Source organism: Myotis myotis, unplaced genomic scaffold (genome assembly GCF_014108235.1).
Source record: "Myotis myotis isolate mMyoMyo1 unplaced genomic scaffold, mMyoMyo1.p scaffold_m19_p_17, whole genome shotgun sequence".
NCBI classification, from domain to species: Eukaryota; Metazoa; Chordata; class Mammalia; order Chiroptera; family Vespertilionidae; genus Myotis; species Myotis myotis.
This window is the reverse complement of record NW_023416321.1, coordinates 23,807,364-23,826,484: the sequence shown is the minus strand read 5'-3', so window position 1 is coordinate 23,826,484 and position 19,121 is coordinate 23,807,364. Positions and strand designations below refer to the sequence as shown.

Here is a 19,121-nt window from a genome sequence, read left to right as displayed (position 1 = left end):
GTTCTTTATCACAACATCGAGGGTCTCATTAGATTTCTTGAGGATCTCACTACATTTATCGGCGGCTTCTAGACAGTTCTTAAGAGACCTTAAAAGTGTGGTTCTGAACTCAATATCCTCCATTGACAGTTTGTCCTGTTTCTTTGTCTCCGCATTTTTTATGCTTTCTTGGTGCACCCCCTAGTGGTCTTTGTGCGCAGTCTTGTAGTTAAGCCTTGATTGTTGTTGGCAATACCGGGGGTGATTTGACCTCCAGGCTAACTGGCTATGAGAGTTAGCTGTGTCTGCAGTGGGAGAGCTTCTGTGCTGGATCTCTAGGGCGGTGCTAATCTAGCGTTTGCCTGAGGCTATCCAGCAAATGGCTCTGCACAGGGCTTGGGTGGGGCGGGTCCCCGGGGATCTACAGGGCGGGCCGGAGCGGGCAGTTATGGCTGCTCTCAGTTCCGTCCCTAGGGGCTCTGCCTCACAGAGTCCCGGCAACTGCTGCAAACCTCGGAGATAAAGCTGCCTTCGAGTTCCGACTGAAGCCAGACAGTCCCGCTTCTCCTGTTTGAGTCTGGGTCCCTAGAGACTCGCCCGGATCTGGAGCTCAGAGTCTGAAACTCCCTCCCGATTGAAAACAACAACCGCGCTCTCCGTGGCCAGCCCACTCTGCGCGCACTCCGCACCTTAGTATTTCACTTCAGCACTGCGCCTCCTCTGAGTCTGGGTATGATATTCTCTTTCCTCCTAGTTGTAGAATTTTCACTCAGCCAGCCTTCCTGTGGTTCTGGATGATGTCCGTTCCGTCTTTTAGTTGTTTTTCGAAGTGGTTGTTCGAGGCAGCAATCTCTGGCGTTAAGCTATGTCGCCATCTTGGTTTCTCTCAAGAACTTTAATTTCTAAAGAAAAAAAAAGAGCCAGGAACTTAAAAAGCAATGCTGTACAGCATGAAATGTAAAATTAAATATATGAAAGTACCAGAAAAGCCCTAAGGATGTTCAAGAGGAATCAATTGAACTGGTTGGTAATGGAATTTGATTAATGGACTGAAAGCTGTTTATGGGAAAGTGTAAGAAACTTCCATAAAAATGTGTTTAGGAAGATATATGACATAAAATACATTATATTGCACGCACACCTATACAGAAAGAGATAACAGATAATTGGTGAATCTAAGTGAATGATATGAGTGTTTAGTACCCTATACTTTAATTTTTCTCAAGGTTTGAACATTTTCAAAATAAAAAGAATAGATGAAAATAGGTTATAGCAAAAGACAAAAACAGAAGAAAGCCCAGGGAAAAGATGGTAAAAGCACCTGAAGTTAGAGGACAGAAGGGGAAGGGATGGTAAGGAGAAGGAACAGAATTAAGTTAGTCAGAGGAATATTTATGACTCATATATGAATATATGTATGTGTGTCTTATATATAATACTAGAGGCCTGGTGTACAAATTCATGCACAGGTGGAGTCCCTCAATGTGGCCTGCAGGGACTGGCTGAAACTGGCAGTCCAACCCTGCCTGCCGCTCCTGCCTGCCACTCCCGCTCATCCCAGATCCCAGCCGCTCTGTGCCTGCAGCTGGCTGGAGTCCAGTCAGTCCTGATCGTAAGCCCTGCGTCTAGTGCCTGTCCCTAGGGGGATGGGAGGGGGGCCAGGACATGATCAGCCCTCTGGGTGGTCGGTGGGATGCCCTTAGCGGCCTGGGATCTGGATCCGTCCCTCTGATGTTCGCTCCGGTTGTTGGTTGTCAGGAGCCACCTGGCAGCTGCTTTTATATCATTTCTTCTTCGTGGAGCGTCTAGGGATGGGAGGCAGCCGGTGCCTGAGGCCTACTTACAGGAGTCTGGAGGCACTGTCGGGATTGTGCCAGCAATGCCAGTCCATCGGTGCCTGGCCCGTTTTCTAGAGATTGGACCTGCAGGACTACTGAGGGAGTGAGTGGGCTGCACCAGACTGGTGGGCCACTTGGACCGGTCAGTCAGCTGAGTGGTGCTCCTGCTGTGGGAGTGCACCAACCACCAGGGGGCAGTTCCTGCATTAAGCATCTGCCCCCTGGTGGTCAGTGCACATCATAGCAACCAGTCGTTCTGGTCCTTCTGCCCTAACCATTGCTTAGGCTTTTATTATATTGATACTTTATATATTCTACTCTACAATGGAGTATCCTAATTTCTTCACTTATTTTTTTTATTTATGTTGTGGTATAGATTCTTTGTAATTGGCCTTAAAATCTTCTCAAAACAGGGCACGTAAAAAGGAAGGAAGAATACTTTTCAATTAAAAAAAAAAAAGGAAAAATGCTTTGAGTAATCATGGAAGAATGAGCTTCTACCTAGTATTAGTAATTGGAATCCCACCTAACCCAGCAAAAAGAATTTGTATGTTTTTATTACTCTTTTGGAAAGGGGACAGTTACGGTATATGTGTTTTTAATCCCAAGGAAAATTGCTATATAGTCTTTCAATAGGATAGTTATCCTCTACAGAGTAGAAAGGATATGCTTATTGATGAGAGAGAGAGAGAGAGAGAGAGAGAGAGAGAGAGAGAGAGAGAGAGAGACATCGATGTGAGAGAAAAACATCGATAGGTTGCCTCCCATATATGCCTGACTGGGGATCGAGCCCTAAACCTTTTGGTGTACGGGACAACACTCCAACCAACTGAGCCACACAAACCAAGGCTGTAGTAATTTTAATAAAGCAATGAAAATAAAACAAACCTTAGCTTGCTGAGTCCTTTGTCCTGTTTGAGGTAGAAATTAATTATCTTTAATTTTTGGAAGAGCTGTGATTATTATTTTTAGGTATATTTTATTGATTTTTTACAGAGAGGAAGGGAGAGGGATAGAGAGTTAGAAGCATCAATGAGAGAAACATCAATCAGCTGCCTCCTACTGGGGATGTGCCTGCAACCAAGGTACATGCCCTTGACCAGAATCGAACCTGGGACCTTTCAGTCCATAGGCCAACGCTCTATTCACTGAGCCAAACCTGTTAGGGCGAGTTGTGATTATTTTTGAATGGAATATTAGTCTAAGAATTATCTCAGATTGCACCTTTCTACATTGACAGATTTGACATAGTCTCTAAATTGTCTGCATGTGCTAATTACTATATTTAATTAGAAGACTATTAGAGTGAGAATGACCCAGAGCCCAGGACACACACACACACACTCTCTCTCTCTCTCTCTCTCTCTCTCTCTCTCTCTCTCTCACACACACACACACACACACACACACACAGAGCCAGAGGAGAAAATATGACTTAGTTCCTAGATTTTTTTTTTTAATTGAAAAATAATCTTCACAGTGGCATGCATTGGCTTTTGTTGGACTCTTAAGAAATGTGAATGCATGGGTACTGGAACAACCACCAGGAAAGAGCTAAAAAGAGATGGCCCAGTTTCAGAATGGTGGTATTCTATTTTTCAAGCTAATAATATATTCTGAAGGTTAACTGTCAAGTACTAATACAAGGCTTATTATAGTTAGAACAAACAAAAAATGGCAGTTCTCTAAATTACCTATAATCCTGGTTCCCACTTGCCAAAGGCAATACTGTCCACTCTTGTAATTTTTTCTGACATTTACCTCCATCTAAATAACATTCTTATAATAACGTTTCTCTCTTTTTATTTTTTATTTTTTTTTTTAAATATATTTTATTGATTTTTTACAGAGAGGAAGGGAGAGGGATAGAGAGTTAGAAACATCGATAAGAGAGAAACATCGATCAGCTGCCTCCCGCACATCCCCCACTGGGGAAGTGCCTGCAACCCAGGTACATGCCCTTGACCGGAATCGAACCTGGGACCCTTCAGTCCGCAGGCCGACGCTCTATCCGCTGAGCCAAACCGGCTTTGGCAGTTTCTCTCTTTTTAAAAAATTTTTAGACACTATATACATTTAGACAACTACTAAGTCCTACTTTTCTTTCTTCCCAATATACCCACATCATCATTTTTGGTTGAGTAAACATTCAATATTTACACTATTAAATATTTAACAGTGGAACATATAGTAAGTATTACTATGATTATTTTTCTTCTTGCACAACTTTTTTTCCTAAGCATTTTTATATGCTTATATTTTTTAGCTCTTAGGAGTAATCTGCCCCCAACTTTACAAAAGTACAGTCAAAAGTAAATAGTTAATTTTCTTTCTTCTGTTACCAACTTCACCTATTACAGTAGATGCTAAGTAAATGTTACTGGCAAAGAAAGTTAATTCTTTTGAGTCACATACCATAATCCAACTATAGCTATTTTCTCTGTTATAAATAAAGGGAAATTCACTTAATTTAATGAAGAAAATCAAGACAAGCAAAACAAAATTAGTAATGTAATGCCAAAGCCAAAGCCTCTAGAGATAGTTTAAATATGGACTTAAATTTTTCTCTACATTAGAAGACTTCTGGGATGCTTGTAGTGATCTATTTTCTAACCGAGGTGGTGGTTACAGAGTAAGTTTAATTTAAGTTTAATTCATTAAACGATACACTTAAGATTTGTGCATTTTATATACGTACATAGTAGTCTTCAAGAAAAAAAATTTTTTTTTGTTAATCTTCATCTGAGGATATTTTTTCCATTGATTTTTAGAGACAGTGGAAGGGAGGGGGAAAGACAGAGAGAGAGAAACATCGATGTGAGAGAGACATCAATTGGTTGCCTCCCCCATGCACCTTGAATCAGGGCCAGGGATCCAGTCTGCAACCAAGGTACATGCCCTTGACTGGAATCGAACCTGGGACCTTTCAGTCTGCAGGATGACACTCTATCCACTGAACCAAACCAACTAGGGCTTCAAGAAAAAAATTTTTTTAATATATTTTTTCTCTACAGAAATCATGCTCAAGTTCAAGCAACAAAGAAGGAAGCGAAAAGTAAAAGCAAAAAGATTATTTAAAAAAAAAGAATTCTCTCACTTTCAGTCCAAGCTAGTTACACCTCCCCCTCCACCATCCTCAACAGAAAGGTAAGGCATAATGTGGAACAGAGAAAAATATTAAAAATCCCATCAGTTTAAGATAAAATTACTAGATTTAGCAAGTGAAGATACAGAATGCCCAGTTAAATTTGAATTTCATATAAACAATGAGTTTTTTTCTATTGTCCCATGCAACATTTCTAATATACTTATACTAAAACTTATTCAGAAATTGAATTTTAACTGAGCATCCTTGAATTTTGTGTGGCAACTATAGTCTACGAGTTGAAATGAAGTAATGATCACAAGGAATTGTGTTGGAGGTGCACAGTAACTATTTTCTCTTTTCCTACTCAATTTAATTGCATAAATATGATAACCAAGCAATGAAAGCGAGGTATAATATTGGAATTTAAATCTCAGTTTTGGTAAAGTTTGGTCAGTATTCTCTGGGACTCAAGGCTTAAATGTGTTATTGAAAGAGACTCTAAGTTCTAGGGACCCAAGGGTACTTTGTCACAATAACAATTTATACATTTTGTTGTTTTAGCTCTCTTTACAGACAAAATTTAAAACAAACAGGCCCTCAAAAAGCAGTTACCATGATATCATTCTCTTTTCCATTTCTCCCCAATATTGAGAAAGTCCCTAACTGGTCTTTCTGCTTCTGCCTTTTTGCCCTCTTCAGTAAGCCTGTTAAAATCATGTCATATTGCTTCTTTACTTAAAGCTTTTCAATATCTTCCTCTCTCAGAGTAGAAATTAAAGTCCATAGTATGACCCCCAAGGCCTTTATGATCTGACTCTGACATTATTTCTTAATCCTTCTCCCTTCTATTTCTCCACCCAAGTCATCCTGGCCTCCTTGCTATTCCTCAGACATCTCAATGAACTTCCACATCAGGGCCTTTGCACTCGCCCCTGATGGAATGCTCTTCTTCTAGATATTTGAATTGCTAGCTTCTTTATTTCCTTTAGGGTTCTCCACCCCCCACCCTTCAAAAGTCTCCTTCTCAGTGAGACTTTCCCTGGCTACCATATTGAAAATTTCATCTCCACCCAACATTTCACATTCCCCCTCTCTCTATCTTTTTATTTTTTTTTAATATTTTATTTATTTTTTTACAGAGAGGGAGGGAGAGGGATAGAGAGTTAGAAACATCGATGAGAGAGAAACATCGATCAGCTGCCTCCTGCACACCCCCTACCAGGGATGTGCCTACAACCAAGGTACATGCCCTTGGCTGGAATCGAACCTGGGACCATTCAGTCTGCAGGCCAACGCTCTATCCACTGAGCCAATCCAGTTAGGGCCTCTCTCTGTCTTTTTCTTCTTAGCATTTATGCACTAACAACCCACATATGTTATTTATTTACTTATTTTTATCTTTCTTCCATTAAACTGTAAACTCCACGAGGGTAGGGTTTTTGTCTATTTTGTTCATTACTAAATCCCTGATTCTTATTTATTTATTATTTCATTTATTTTATTTGTTATTATTTATTTACTCAACAAATATTTGTTGCATAAGTGAATCCCAGAATTCTAGAATTACTGAAGAATTTGACTTTAGGAAGTCTCTGTTCCTGACTTCTACTATAAAACTAGCTTGTTGTTTAATTAGGGGCTATGATTCCAACTCAGGAGTTTTTGCTTTATTTAGTTTTGTTTTTCCCACAGAGTGGTTATTTCTTCAACAAACACACCTCCTATCAGAACCTGGCTAAGATCATCCTGGAATTTCAAATTTCCCAGTATCAAAGATGCAGTCAAACTTTGGACAAATAGAGGACGGTTTATATACAACTGGTGCCAGAACTGCATAGCCCAGGTATGGGTTTGACATACCTGTTTCCAGCACTACACACTTGCTGTGTGTGTGCACTCAGGTCAGCACAGCATTCAGGCTAAACTCAGATAAGATGAAGTTATGGGGTCATGTCTGCCTTTGTTTCTATAAGAAACAAGACCACTTTCTTGTCCTCTTTTCTTGTCTTTATCTTATTGCTCATCAGAATCAGGCTTGTGTATTTTTTAATTTTAGAGCTTAGAAGTATTGAAAAACACCATCTTTCCTTCCCGTTTCTGCCACCAAGAGCTTCAAAGTCTAAAACAACAGTTTTGCATTTTGGAAAGTGAATTATGCAAGCTCCAGGAAGCACTGAAGGTTAGTAACCTATATAATAAAAATCTAATATGCAAATCAATGGAATGGAGGAACGACCTGGTAAGCAGGGGGTGGGCCCAGCAAGTGGGCGGCTCCAGGCCAGCCAAGTCAGGTGCCAGCGGGCAGAGGGAGTGGATGGTAATCAGGGGTCAGCGGCAGAGGAGCGGAAGGGCCGGCCACTCGCCGGCTGACACCATCCTCCGATCGGCCTGCTGGTCGCCTCCTGCAGAGGAGCAGGCCTAAGCTGTCAGTCGGACATCCCCCAAGGGCTCTCGGACTGAAAGAGGGTGCAGGCTGGGCCGAGGGACTCACCCGAGTGTACAAATTTTCGTGCACCTGGCCTCCAGTTATCAAATAAAAAACAAATCTGGGTCCTTAGCTGGTTTGGCTCGGTGGATAGAGCGTCAGCCTGTGGGTTGAAGGGTCCCAGATTTGATTCCGGTAAAGGGCACATGCCCAGGTTGCAGGCTCATGCCTAGTAAGGGGTGTGCAAGAGGCAGCGGATCAGTGGTTCTCTCCCATCATTGATGTTTCTAACTCCTCCCTTTCCCTTCCTCTTTGAAATCAATAAAAAATATATTCAAAAAAACAAAAAATAAATCTGGGATTTGGTAAGGAGGGAAGGGGTTGTCTCCCATAAGAATCTCAATGTGCTTTTAACTAGAAAAGGAGTGACTGCAGGTGAGTGCTAATCCTAGGCCTGTTTGCCCTCAGATCTGTTCCTTAAAACACTGAGGTTCTGCTCCATATTGCAGGGATGTTGGCCCCTTTAGGTTACATTCCCCAAGCTCCGTGTCACCTGGTTCCTGGTTGTGCTAGACTAACAGTAGACATGGATGAGAGACTAGAGGGAGGGAGAAGATAGGGCAGTGATGGCGAACCTTTTGAGCTCAGCATGTCAGCATTTTGAAAAACCCTAACTTAACTCTGGTGCCGTGTCACATACAGAAATTTTTTGATATTTGCAACCATAGTAAAACAAAGATTTATATTTTTGATATTTATTTTATATATTTAAATGCCACTTAACAAAGAAAAATCAACCAAAAAAATGAGTTAGCGTGTCACCTCTGACACGCGTGTCATAGGTTCGCCATCACTGAGATAGGGTGTTTTTCCCCTTTCATTTTCTGTGTTGGGCGATTTCCCCAGCAATGGCTGTAATTGTTTCTCAAATTCCAGCTCCCTCAGGTAAGTCTGCCACATTTCTTGATTCTCTGGGTTAACCTAGCTCCAGAGATCTGCTTCTACTGCTCTTTCCTTTGTCCTTCTATTCGCAGGATATTCATAGCTTTCTGCTCTTGAAAATTTCTGGGCTGCCTCACTGCCCCCTGTGTGCTTCTCATCTCTTCCAGCAACAGTGGCACCAACTGCTTTCATTACATTCCCCATCTTTGAAATACTCAGGGTGTTTTTATTTTCTTGACTAATAAAGGCAGGAAAGAAAACACCCCAAACTGTAAATATCCACCCCCTTCACTCTCAGGAGCAAGGCCTCTATTCTCAATGTCCAAAACTCAAAAGAATAAACATTGTACTCATTGGTTTAGAGAGAAACCTCTGAGGTTATATCCCTGCTCCCAGAATTTGTACCTCACGATGAACTGGCCCCATGGTCGGCAAACTGCAGCTCGCGAGCCACATGCGGCTCTTTGGCCCCTTGAGTGTGGCTCTTCCTAAGCCTTAGGAGGACCCTAATGAAGTTAATAACAATGTACCTACCTATATAGTCTACGTTTAAAAAATTTGGCTCTCAAAAGAAATTTCAGTCGTTGTACTGTTGATATTTTGCTCTGTTGACTAATGAGTTTGCCGACCACTGAACTAGCCAGATAGGGGAAGACAAATCACCTCTCAGCCTCAGTTTCATTATCTCTAAGTGGGGATGATGCCATCTTTAGTGGGCTGAGTGACGGCCCCCCAAAAGATATGTCCAAATCCTAATCCCTGGAACCTATAAATATTAGCTTATTTGGGAAAAGGGGTCTTTGCTGATAAAATTAAGGATTTTGAGATAAGGAGGTCATCCTGTGTTACCTGGGAAGAGACTACATCCAATGGAACTTCATAGTCTAAATAAGACAACGATTTTGCATTTCGACAAGTGAATTGTCCTTATAAAAGAGACACACAGCCCTAACCGGTTTGGCTTAGTGGATAGAGCGTCAGCCTGAGGACTCAAGGGTCCCAGGTTCGATTCTGGTCAAGGGCATATACCTTGGTTGTGGGCACTTCCCCAGTAGGGAGTGTACAGGAGGCAGCTGATCAATGTTTCTCTCATTGATGTTTCTAACGCTCTATCCCTCTCCCTCTCTGTAAAAAATTAATAAAATATATATTTTTTAAAAAAGAGACACACAGAGCAGAATACACAGAGAAGGAAGAGCAGTGGGACCACAGAGACAGAGGTTGTAGCGATGCAGCTTCAACCAAGGAATCTACCAGAAGCTGGAAGAGGCAAGGAACGGATTCTTCCCTAGAGCCGTGGGAAGGAGTGCAGCCCTGCTGACACTTTGATTTCGGACTTGTAGGCTCCAGCACTGTGAGAAAATGAATAAATGAATTTCTATTATTTTAAGCCACCAAGTTAGTGATAATTTGTTACAGTAGCCACAGGAAACTAATATACCATCTTACTTCATAGGATCATTTTATTTGTTGCTAGGGCTACCATAACAAAGTAGCACAGACTAAGTGTCTTATACAGCAGAAATTTATTTTCTCACAATTCTGGAGGCTACAAGTCCAAGATCAAGGTTGGGTTGTTGTTCTTTCTGAGGCCTCTCACCTTGGCTCGCCTTCTCACAGTGTCCTCACATGGACTTTGCACCGTGCACGCCCATCCCAGGGGTGTCCTATATATTCATACTTCCTTTTTTATAAGGACACCAGTCAGATTGGATGAAAACCCACCCTGACAGCCTTATTTTACTTTAACCACCTCTTTAAAGACCCTATCTCCAAATATATTCTGGAGTACTGGGAATTAAAACTTCAACATATGATTGGGGGCGAGGGGAGTGTACACAAATCAGTCCATATGGTCATGTTACAGCCCCTTGGCCTTTTTATCAATTTCTTGAATATACTATACTAGAGGCCTGGTGCATGGCATTTGTGCACTGAGGGGCGGGGGCGCAGAGGAGGGTGTTGCAGCCTGCCTGTGCCCTCTCACAATCCGGGACCCTTCAGGGGGTGTCCAACTGCCGGCTTAGGCTTGCTCCGTGGCCAGGTAGTCAGACATCCCCTAGGGGTCCTTAGCACTGCTGCAGAGGCGGGAGAGGCTCCTGCCACCACCACTGCACTCGCCAGCCATGAGCCCTGCTTCTGGCTGAGTGGCACTCTCCCTGTGGGAGTGCACTGGCCACCAAGGGGCAGCTCCTGCATTGAGTGTCTGCCCCTGGTGGTCAGAGCATGTCATAGCGACCGGTCATTCGGCCGTTGGGTCGATTTGCATATTATCGTTTTATTATATAGGATTCTTGGCTGCTAAGTATTTTCCCCTCTGCTAGGAATTCTCTTTCCCCAGTCCTTATCTTCCTTCACATGATAAATCTCAATTCATCCTTAAGATTATAGCTAAATGTTGCTCCCCAGGCTTCTCACTCTTTATGCTCTCAGCACACTTCATTACTCTTATTATTATTTTATTTGGTTTTGAGCATATCATATGTGTTTAATGTCTGTGTTCCTCACCAGACTGTCAGCTCCATGAGGTGGCACACAGGGCTCTCATTGGCCTATAGTGCCTGACATATTGCATACATAAAACAAATGTCTGAATGAAATTTAAATATATCATTCAAGATTGCCACTGTTAACATACTATTATTTATAATTCTAATCTTTTTCTAGGCATATAATCTATTGTTTATTATACTAAGATACATAATTGATTTAACTGAATAACTGAATGAATGAATGAACTTGTGATAAATGAGAAAATATTATGAAACATGATGTACTGAGAAAGTATTCTATATAGTACCTTTTTCTTGAATGACCCTCGGCTACAAGAACCAAATTAACCTGTTATTTCTTTGCCAAATGTAATGTCTTCTTTCAGACTATCTCAGAAAATTCTTCCTGTCCGAGCTGTGGTCATCCCTGTTACATGAATGGTAAACTTACAATAGTGCCTGCCTGTGCTGTAACCACCCCTGGAGAATCGGGAGCCGTACTTCCTGCCACACTGCCAAAGCCAGCAGGCCATCTTCCTCCTCCACCCCCACCTCCCCCCCCTCCACCTCCACCTCTGCCTCCCCCTCCACCACCCACAGCACCTTTGCTGCTCAGAAAATCCAATCTCACCAAAGCACTTCAGGTAAAAAACAATCTAGTAAAGGTGTGTTTTGGTCAGTATGTAATGGAGGCGTAAAGACAGGTGTCATTTTAAGGCTGGCCTAAGGACTTTAACAGGAAAGCTATATTCTGATTCCATATCTTAATTATGTCAGTTATTGTGTTTATAAAAAAATCAGTCCCCTGGGAACTCACAAAAGCTGGATATAGAAAAACAAGTGATTTTGTTTAAGGATAAATAAATATAATTTAGTAGAATAGAAGATTTCTGTTGGCTTCTCAGCATATCTTTTATTTTTTTTCTCCAACTAAACCAGTAAGTTTCCCTTGAAAAATGTCAGCATATCTTTTTACCAAAAGGAAAACCTCCCTGAGAAACCAAATTAAGAACAGAAGATAGCTTAGTGAGTGAACTCTGCATAAAAAGAGTTGGTGGATCCAGAGAACCAGTCTCCATTAGGTTTACTTATCTGTCACAGGGACTGAAATATTTGTAAATCACTAAGATAGCCGTGATCCTGTTTTAAAATCTGCTGAATTTTCACTATGGATACATTTGATTTATAATGGCTGAGTTAAATCCAGAGCTTACAGCTATATTTGCCCTAATGTATACCTCTCTGACTATACATTTTTGCTGTATGGGAACTGGATCATCTTTTTACGTAGTTCAGGTAAACGTCATTTGATTTGAGGAACTATTTCAACTCGTATCTTGTAATGACTACTGAGGAAGATGCATAATTTCAGGAACGAGTAGCTCATCTCTTATTATCAAAGTTGTACCGTTTGATGAATACCTTCAATAGCCTTAGTATCTTTGGGTACTGAAAACAGGATCATTCTTGATTAAGTGATAAGAATTTGATAGGTTCCTAGGGTAAATAAGGGTTAACTTTTAACTCTAGGTCTTTGAAAACTATATTATGATTTGCATTTGACTAGATATCATGGCTCCGAATTGAATTTTAATCTTTCCATGTATTTTAAGGCTGGACCATTGAAAAAAGATGGACCCATGCAGATAACAGTTAAAGATCTAATGACTGTGAAATTAAAGAAAACCCAGAGTTTTGATGAAAAGAAAAAGGTAAGATATCATTGATCATACACAGAGTCTTTAAGCTATTAGCCTGATTGTCCCTTTATGGAAACAAAATATAAGTCTTATGTATAGAAGCTATCCCAACGTAAGTACTTGATATCTTATTTAAGTAGTTGTGGATCTCTGCAACAAAATATGTAGATTCCAAGGAACTGGAGAAGAGACTGTGATTGATGCTCTGTGTGTGCCTGTTCAACTGGACACCCGCTTTTTGGAGACCGTATTAAAGTCTCGTTTTCCCCCAGCCGGCGTGATTCAGTGGTTGAGCAGCAACCTATGAACCTGGAGGTCACGGTTAGATTCTGGGTGGCTGGCTCGATCTCCAGTGGGGGGCATGCAGGAGGCAGCTGATCAATGATTCTCTCTCATCATTGATGTTTCTCTCTCTTCCTCTCTGAAATCAATAAAAATCTATTTTTAAAAAAGAAAAAGAAAAACAAAACAAAAACAAAACAAAACAAAAATATGTAGATTCCAAAATTATTTAATGAGGCAGTTTTATGTGCCAACCATTAATTAGTCTGAAGAGGTAGAGACATACTTTGAAGTTTTACAGTAAAACTTAAGTAGAGTAGTGGCTATATCTTATGCATATCCAGCACTCAGATATTCATTGTTTCAGCATGTTTACATTTTGAATATTTTTAATGTGTTTTTTAATAATGTCTCATTTTGCAATTAAAGCTTGTTCCATCACCAGAGGTACGGAATCCGCTAGTTACCGTCTCTGACCTGCAGCGCGTTACCCTGAAGCCCAACTCCAAAGTGTTATCAACTCGAGTTACAAACGTCTTAATGTAAGAAATTGCACCGTTATCCTCTACCACTACTTAAAAAATGTGTTTTTTGCTTTTTTCTAACTTTAAAAATTATATATGTGCATTGTAGAAAAAATGGTATCTACAAAAAAATTTAAAGAAGAAAACAAAAATCATCCAACTAAATATATCATTAAAGATTCCTACTGTTAACGTACTATTATTTATCATTCTAATCTTTTTCTAGGCAGATAACAGATTTTTGGGGAAAAACAATTACTATCAAGAGTTTTAGTAACTTATATACCTCAATAAAATAAATTTTAAAGCAGTTCGATTTCAGAAATAATAAAATATGAAAATTAGTGTGTCTTAGAATCAAGGAAACATAATATATGTGTGTATACCTGTGTATAATCATATTGTAGATACAGTTACGACTTTTCCCATTCAGTGTGTCATGAGCTTCCCCCATCTTATTAAAAATTAATTTAAAGCATCATTTTGATTTCTTAAGTACATATTGTTTATTATATATAAATTTCATAGATAAAATCCTGTTTTGAGACATTTAGGTTGTTTATGCTTTTTTATTTCAATGAACATCCTTATCAATCATCTGTATGCATAGCTGAGTTTTCCCTAAGGTGGATTTGTATACATGTAATTACTAAGGCAAGAAGTATTGCTCTGAAGAATTATTATATCATCTTATGCTCCTATCAGCAATACCCACTGCTATTTTTTACTATTTCTAGGATGTTGCCTATAAAAATGACTGCTTTGCTTTGGGAAAAATGATAATATCTAGCAAGTTCTAATTTTGATGTCTTTATTTTATTAGTAATCCTGGTAAAAGTCAGATAGACCTGCGGAAACTACTTAGAAAAGTCGATGTAGAGAGGTAATAAACTCTCTTATCTTTATGTTTTCTAAATCTACATGGTAATTGGCATAAAATACAGTTTCTAATAGTTTTATTACCTTTGCAGGAGCCCAGGTGGGACCCCTCTTACCAATAAAGAAAATATGGAAACAGGAACTGGACTGACTCCAGTAATGACCCGGGCCTTAAGGAGAAAGTTTCAGGTAAGCCTTTAGAAAAAAAAAAAAAAAATTGGGTTCCTTTTCTTTAAAATCATTTATTTAGAATCTTAATCTAAAGCAGCTTTCTTTTTTTTGCATATATATATATATATTTTATTGGTTTCAGAGAGGAAGGGTGAGGGAGAGAGAGATAGAAACATCAATGATGAGAGAGAATAGTTGATTGGCTGCCTCCTACATACCCACTACTGAGGTTTGTGCCTGCAACCTAGGCATGTGCCCTTGACCAGAATCGAACCTGGGACCCATCAGTCCGCAGGCCAATGTTCTATCCACTAAACCAAACCAGCTAAGGCTAAAGCAGCTTTCTTAGTAATAATAATAATAATAATAATAATCTTTAAATGATACTTTATGCGTTACAAAGCACTCACATATTTAGGCTTCATAAAATTCTATGAGATAGTGAAGATTATCATCTTCACTTTACCAGTGACTGGTTTTTAAAATTCTTTTATTAACTATTTATTAAACCTCATATGCCAGGCACTGTGCTGGAGTATCAGGGATATAGTGATAAGCAAAACAGACACAAATCTACTGTTTTGGAACTTACAGTCTAGTGGGGAAAATAGATGTTTACCAAATGATCACATATATGGATAATTGTGCACGAAAATAAGTGCTGTGAAGGAAAGGAATAGGGTTCTGTAGAGCCCATGATTTAGGAAGGATTTTCTTAGGAAGTGATGAGGTGAGACTGGAAGGGTGAATAGGCATTCGCTGAGAAGGGTACCTATGTAGTATGGGGGTGGGCCTCCCATGGATGTCATGGAAGAAAAAGTACCGAACATAAAGAACAGCATGTGAGAAGGTCTCACAGTGGGAGGAATCATGGCCGTTCAGAGGAACTAAAAAGTAGCCAGAATGGCTGCTGAGAGAGCAAGTTTATCAGTGGTGACAGACAGGGATGGAGATGTCGCTAGGAGTCAGATCATGCAGAGTTGATAGGAAAAGGTATTGGCAGCTTTTTTCTTTGTCATCTACATGTATGCCCACTCACCAAAATCCAGCACATCAGTTCGCCTTGTGTGATTTTTTTCCAAACCCCGTTTGTCCCTATCATTTCCCTGATCAGATCTGTACGGAATAGCCATCCTTCTGCCACCCCTGCTAGAGTGCGGGGACACAAGGCTGCTGGCCTCTTTGGCTATGAAGCTTACATTTCTGTGACCCTCTGGCAGCAAAGACGCACCGTAGACTTCACTGCTGACACTTCACCCCAACACTGTCCTCATTAAGAATCAGTGCCTTTTGCAGGACAGCTTGGTTTCTCTCTTGCCAATTCAGCTGGGTCCTCCTGGGACTACATGGTCTTCTTTGGAGGTGTGGCCAGATTCCTCTCTCCTCCAATAGGGCTCTACCTCTGGATTACCTTCCTTGGTGATAACACAGATTGTGAAGGACAGGGGCAGAAGGCAGAGGCCTCACCGAAGGACTGAGCCCCTTCCTTCCCTTCTTCAATTCTAGGATCCTTTTTGTCCCAGTGGGCTGGGTAATGTAGAAACAAATAGAAATATAATAAATAACATATCCACATATTTAGCAACAACATCAAAAATCACAGATAGTCCCTATGCCCTATATGTGCTCCTCAAAAGTCACTTGCTAGGAGGATGTCTAGTAAAAAACTGTTGCGCATAGAATGACTTTTCCTACCCAGCCCTTAGGCTTCCTTCCTTTACCTTTGAAGCAACTGCATTCGTTAGGTCTTGCATTTGGTTGCAGGTAACAGAAATCTGACTACAGTGTCATAACCAACGAAGGGCTTTTTTTCTTACCTACATATTCCCTTGAGAAGCAGGCAGTCTAATTGGTACAGCAGCTTCACCATGTCATCACTGCTTTCCCATCCTTAATGTGTGGCTTTGATTAAGGTGCAGAATGACTGTACTTCCTGAAGACTCATGTCTACATTCTAAGCAAGATAAAAAGTGCAAAGGACAAGAGGGTGTGCTAGCTAAGATATCCCTAATCTCTTTAAACAGGAACTTCTGATTATATCAGGGAAGTCGGGAAAATTGTTTTTTAGAATCTGGATGCATTGCTTCTTTGTACAAAACCTGGGTTCTGTTAATAAGGAAGAAGGAGAACTGTGTTAGCTACAGGAGCATAATTCACATTATAATTGAGACTTTTCTTTCTTTTTTTCATAGCTGGCTCACCCTAGAAGCCCAACTCAAACTCTGCCACTTTCTACAAGCAACTATGATGAACAAAACTGATGCCAACTCTGCCTGACTCCATGTGATCATCCATAAAATATCCATAAAATCACTCCACTCCTTCTTTAAAAATGTAGTATGTATAAATAATTATTCTAATTTATAATTCCATTTAAAGAATTACAGTATTATGGAGCCCATATTTACTGTAGATACTAGTAAAGTGGGTATTTGGATATTTTCTGGTTTACATGATCAATAAGAGAACAGAATGGAAAATACAATCTCCAAAGTGATGTTCATCCTGGAATTACCCAATTTAGGTTGGAGAAGTTTTTTAAATTTAGCTAGATAACTAATTTGTACTCTCTAGGTGCATTTATGACCTTAAGACATTAACCTAGTTCCCATTCATCTTGGGTATTCTCAGGTAATTGAAAAGTATTTCAGCTTTTAAAGCGCATGCATTCATTAAGTGCTACAAACTTGATCAATAAGAAAGACCTCTAGGTTTTATTTATGTTCATTATGAACAGTTAAGAGATAAGAGCATCCTACATCCAAACCCACCTATTTTCCAAAAGGTTTGAAAGCAAAAGGTCCAATGTGATCTTAAAAATTAGAATATATCATTTCTAGCCTCTTAGGTAGGGAGTCATATCTGGCTCACTGAAGTCTGAGATATTCATTATTTTGATGTCTGCTGTCTACATTCATACAGCTAAATATAAATTTCATGAAGACTTCAGCCTGAACCTTGTATTGTCCACAGTGCCCTAGCAAGGATTCTTTGAGGTCCATAGCAGGTTCACTATAAGACCTGATACCCTGTTGATTCAATATCAATAATAATGTACACCTAACTGGATTTTTGTTCTTTCCTGCCAATCCAGGTTTTCCAGATTTAATAAATATAAATATATGACACCAATCAAATTTGAATTTCAGATAAATAACAAATAACTTTTCAATATAAATATGTCCCATTAAACAATGAATACTTTGTTTAGTATAATATTGCATGGGACATATGTATACTAAAAAAAAAAAAAAAAAAAAAAGTCAGCTCTGGCTGGTGTGCTCAGTGGTTAGAGCATTGGCCTGAGAACCAAAGGATCATGGGTCTAGGGTATGTACCTGGGTTGCAGGTTTGATCCCCGGCCCCAGTCAGGATGCATGCAGGAGGCAACCCATCGATGTGTCTCTCTTACATAGATGTTTCTCTCTCTCTCCCCTTCCTTCCACTGTCTCTAAAAATTATTAGAAAAAATATCCTGGGTGAGGACTAACCAAAAAAATTCATTGTTTACCTGAAATTCAAATTTAACTGGGCATCCTTTATTTTATTTGGTGACCAACGAGTCAGTCTCCTACAAATTTGCCAGGTATTTCTGGGAGGCCCCAGTTTGTCAGACACATCTATTTAACAGTGAGCACGATTATAGATTTGTCAAGGATCCCCATTACTAACGCCCTAAGTGTCATGGAGGAAGGGAAACTCATTAGTGCGAGTGTGACTGAACATGCAGGACTGTCTTTAATGCTGTAACCTCCACTGCAGTTCCAGAAAGGCGGCTAGTAGTTCTTCATGGATAGGGACCCAGGGGTTTCAGCTACATAGATGATATCCTTGAAATAGTCCCTGGTTAGCTTAGGCTTAAAAGGTATTTTAGCATTTTCCAGAAATGCTTGTATTTCCACAGGTAAATATGGCTGTGAGGTGCCAAATAGTGTTATAAAAGTCACCAGACTGGAAAGCAGACCTGGGGATACTGTTTTGTTTTTATGAAATCCACATTTATGTTTACAGCACATTTATAAATAAAAATTCAACAGATGTTAGTTAAGAAACGTATGTGCTTCCAATAAATTTTTTTTAACCTGCTAACTACATTTGTATTATGTGTGAATGATCACTGAGAATAAAGTAGTTGAGCATTTGTACAAAATATTTTATTAGGCACTCATAATGTTTCTAATATTAATAAACCACTGTGTACTATATCGATTTTAAATTATGTAATCATTCTTGTAGAATACAGGTTTATAAAAACATGTTATAGAAATTCTATAGATAAATATTTGTAAAGCTGCTATTGCCATTATACCAGTATTAAATTGTATTCTATGTTGCATCATTTAAAATTTTTATGGCAGATTTTATATTGTACCCATTTGAGAATCCCGTAAATGTTATGGCTTCATTAAACTGTTGCTGATCATATGTTCCCAATGTTTATTTTGAGACTAAATGACAACCAAAGAATATAAACTACTACCATGGTACATCTGGTTATGTTTTTAAATAAAGAGCAATAAAAGAGCCTTTAGTTTTTCTCTTTTTTAATGTTTTCACCAGAACAATAGCACATAGAGAAAGGTACATAAAATGTAAGTAAATAAATTAACAATTCATAAAGCAAACACTCATCTAACCAAGAAAGAGACATTATAAATGTCTTTAGAAGCCCTGACTGTCCCCCTCCCATATTATAATCCCTTTCCTCTAAAACTAATTACTGACATGCTTGTTACAATAAATATTTATTGTTTAGTCCTTTTAAGTATGCCTCCCTAAATGTGTGGTTTATTTTGCTTGC

At 39.6% G+C, this 19,121-nt stretch overlaps 1 protein-coding gene across 1 annotated transcript; it reads left to right on the top strand.

The window, feature by feature from the left end:
- Positions 1-4,828: 4,828 nt before the first annotated feature.
- On the top strand, positions 4,829-17,582 carry PRR11 (proline rich 11). The gene is made up of 9 exons (XM_036342047.1): positions 4,829-4,964; positions 6,598-6,748; positions 6,962-7,084; positions 11,151-11,408; positions 12,378-12,476; positions 13,176-13,288; positions 14,094-14,153; positions 14,242-14,338; positions 16,513-17,582. Exons 1-9 carry the CDS (start codon positions 4,837-4,839, stop codon positions 16,579-16,581), a joined length of 1,098 nt encoding a protein of 365 aa, XP_036197940.1. The 5' UTR covers positions 4,829-4,836; the 3' UTR covers positions 16,582-17,582.
- The last annotated feature ends 1,539 nt before the right edge of the window (positions 17,583-19,121 follow it).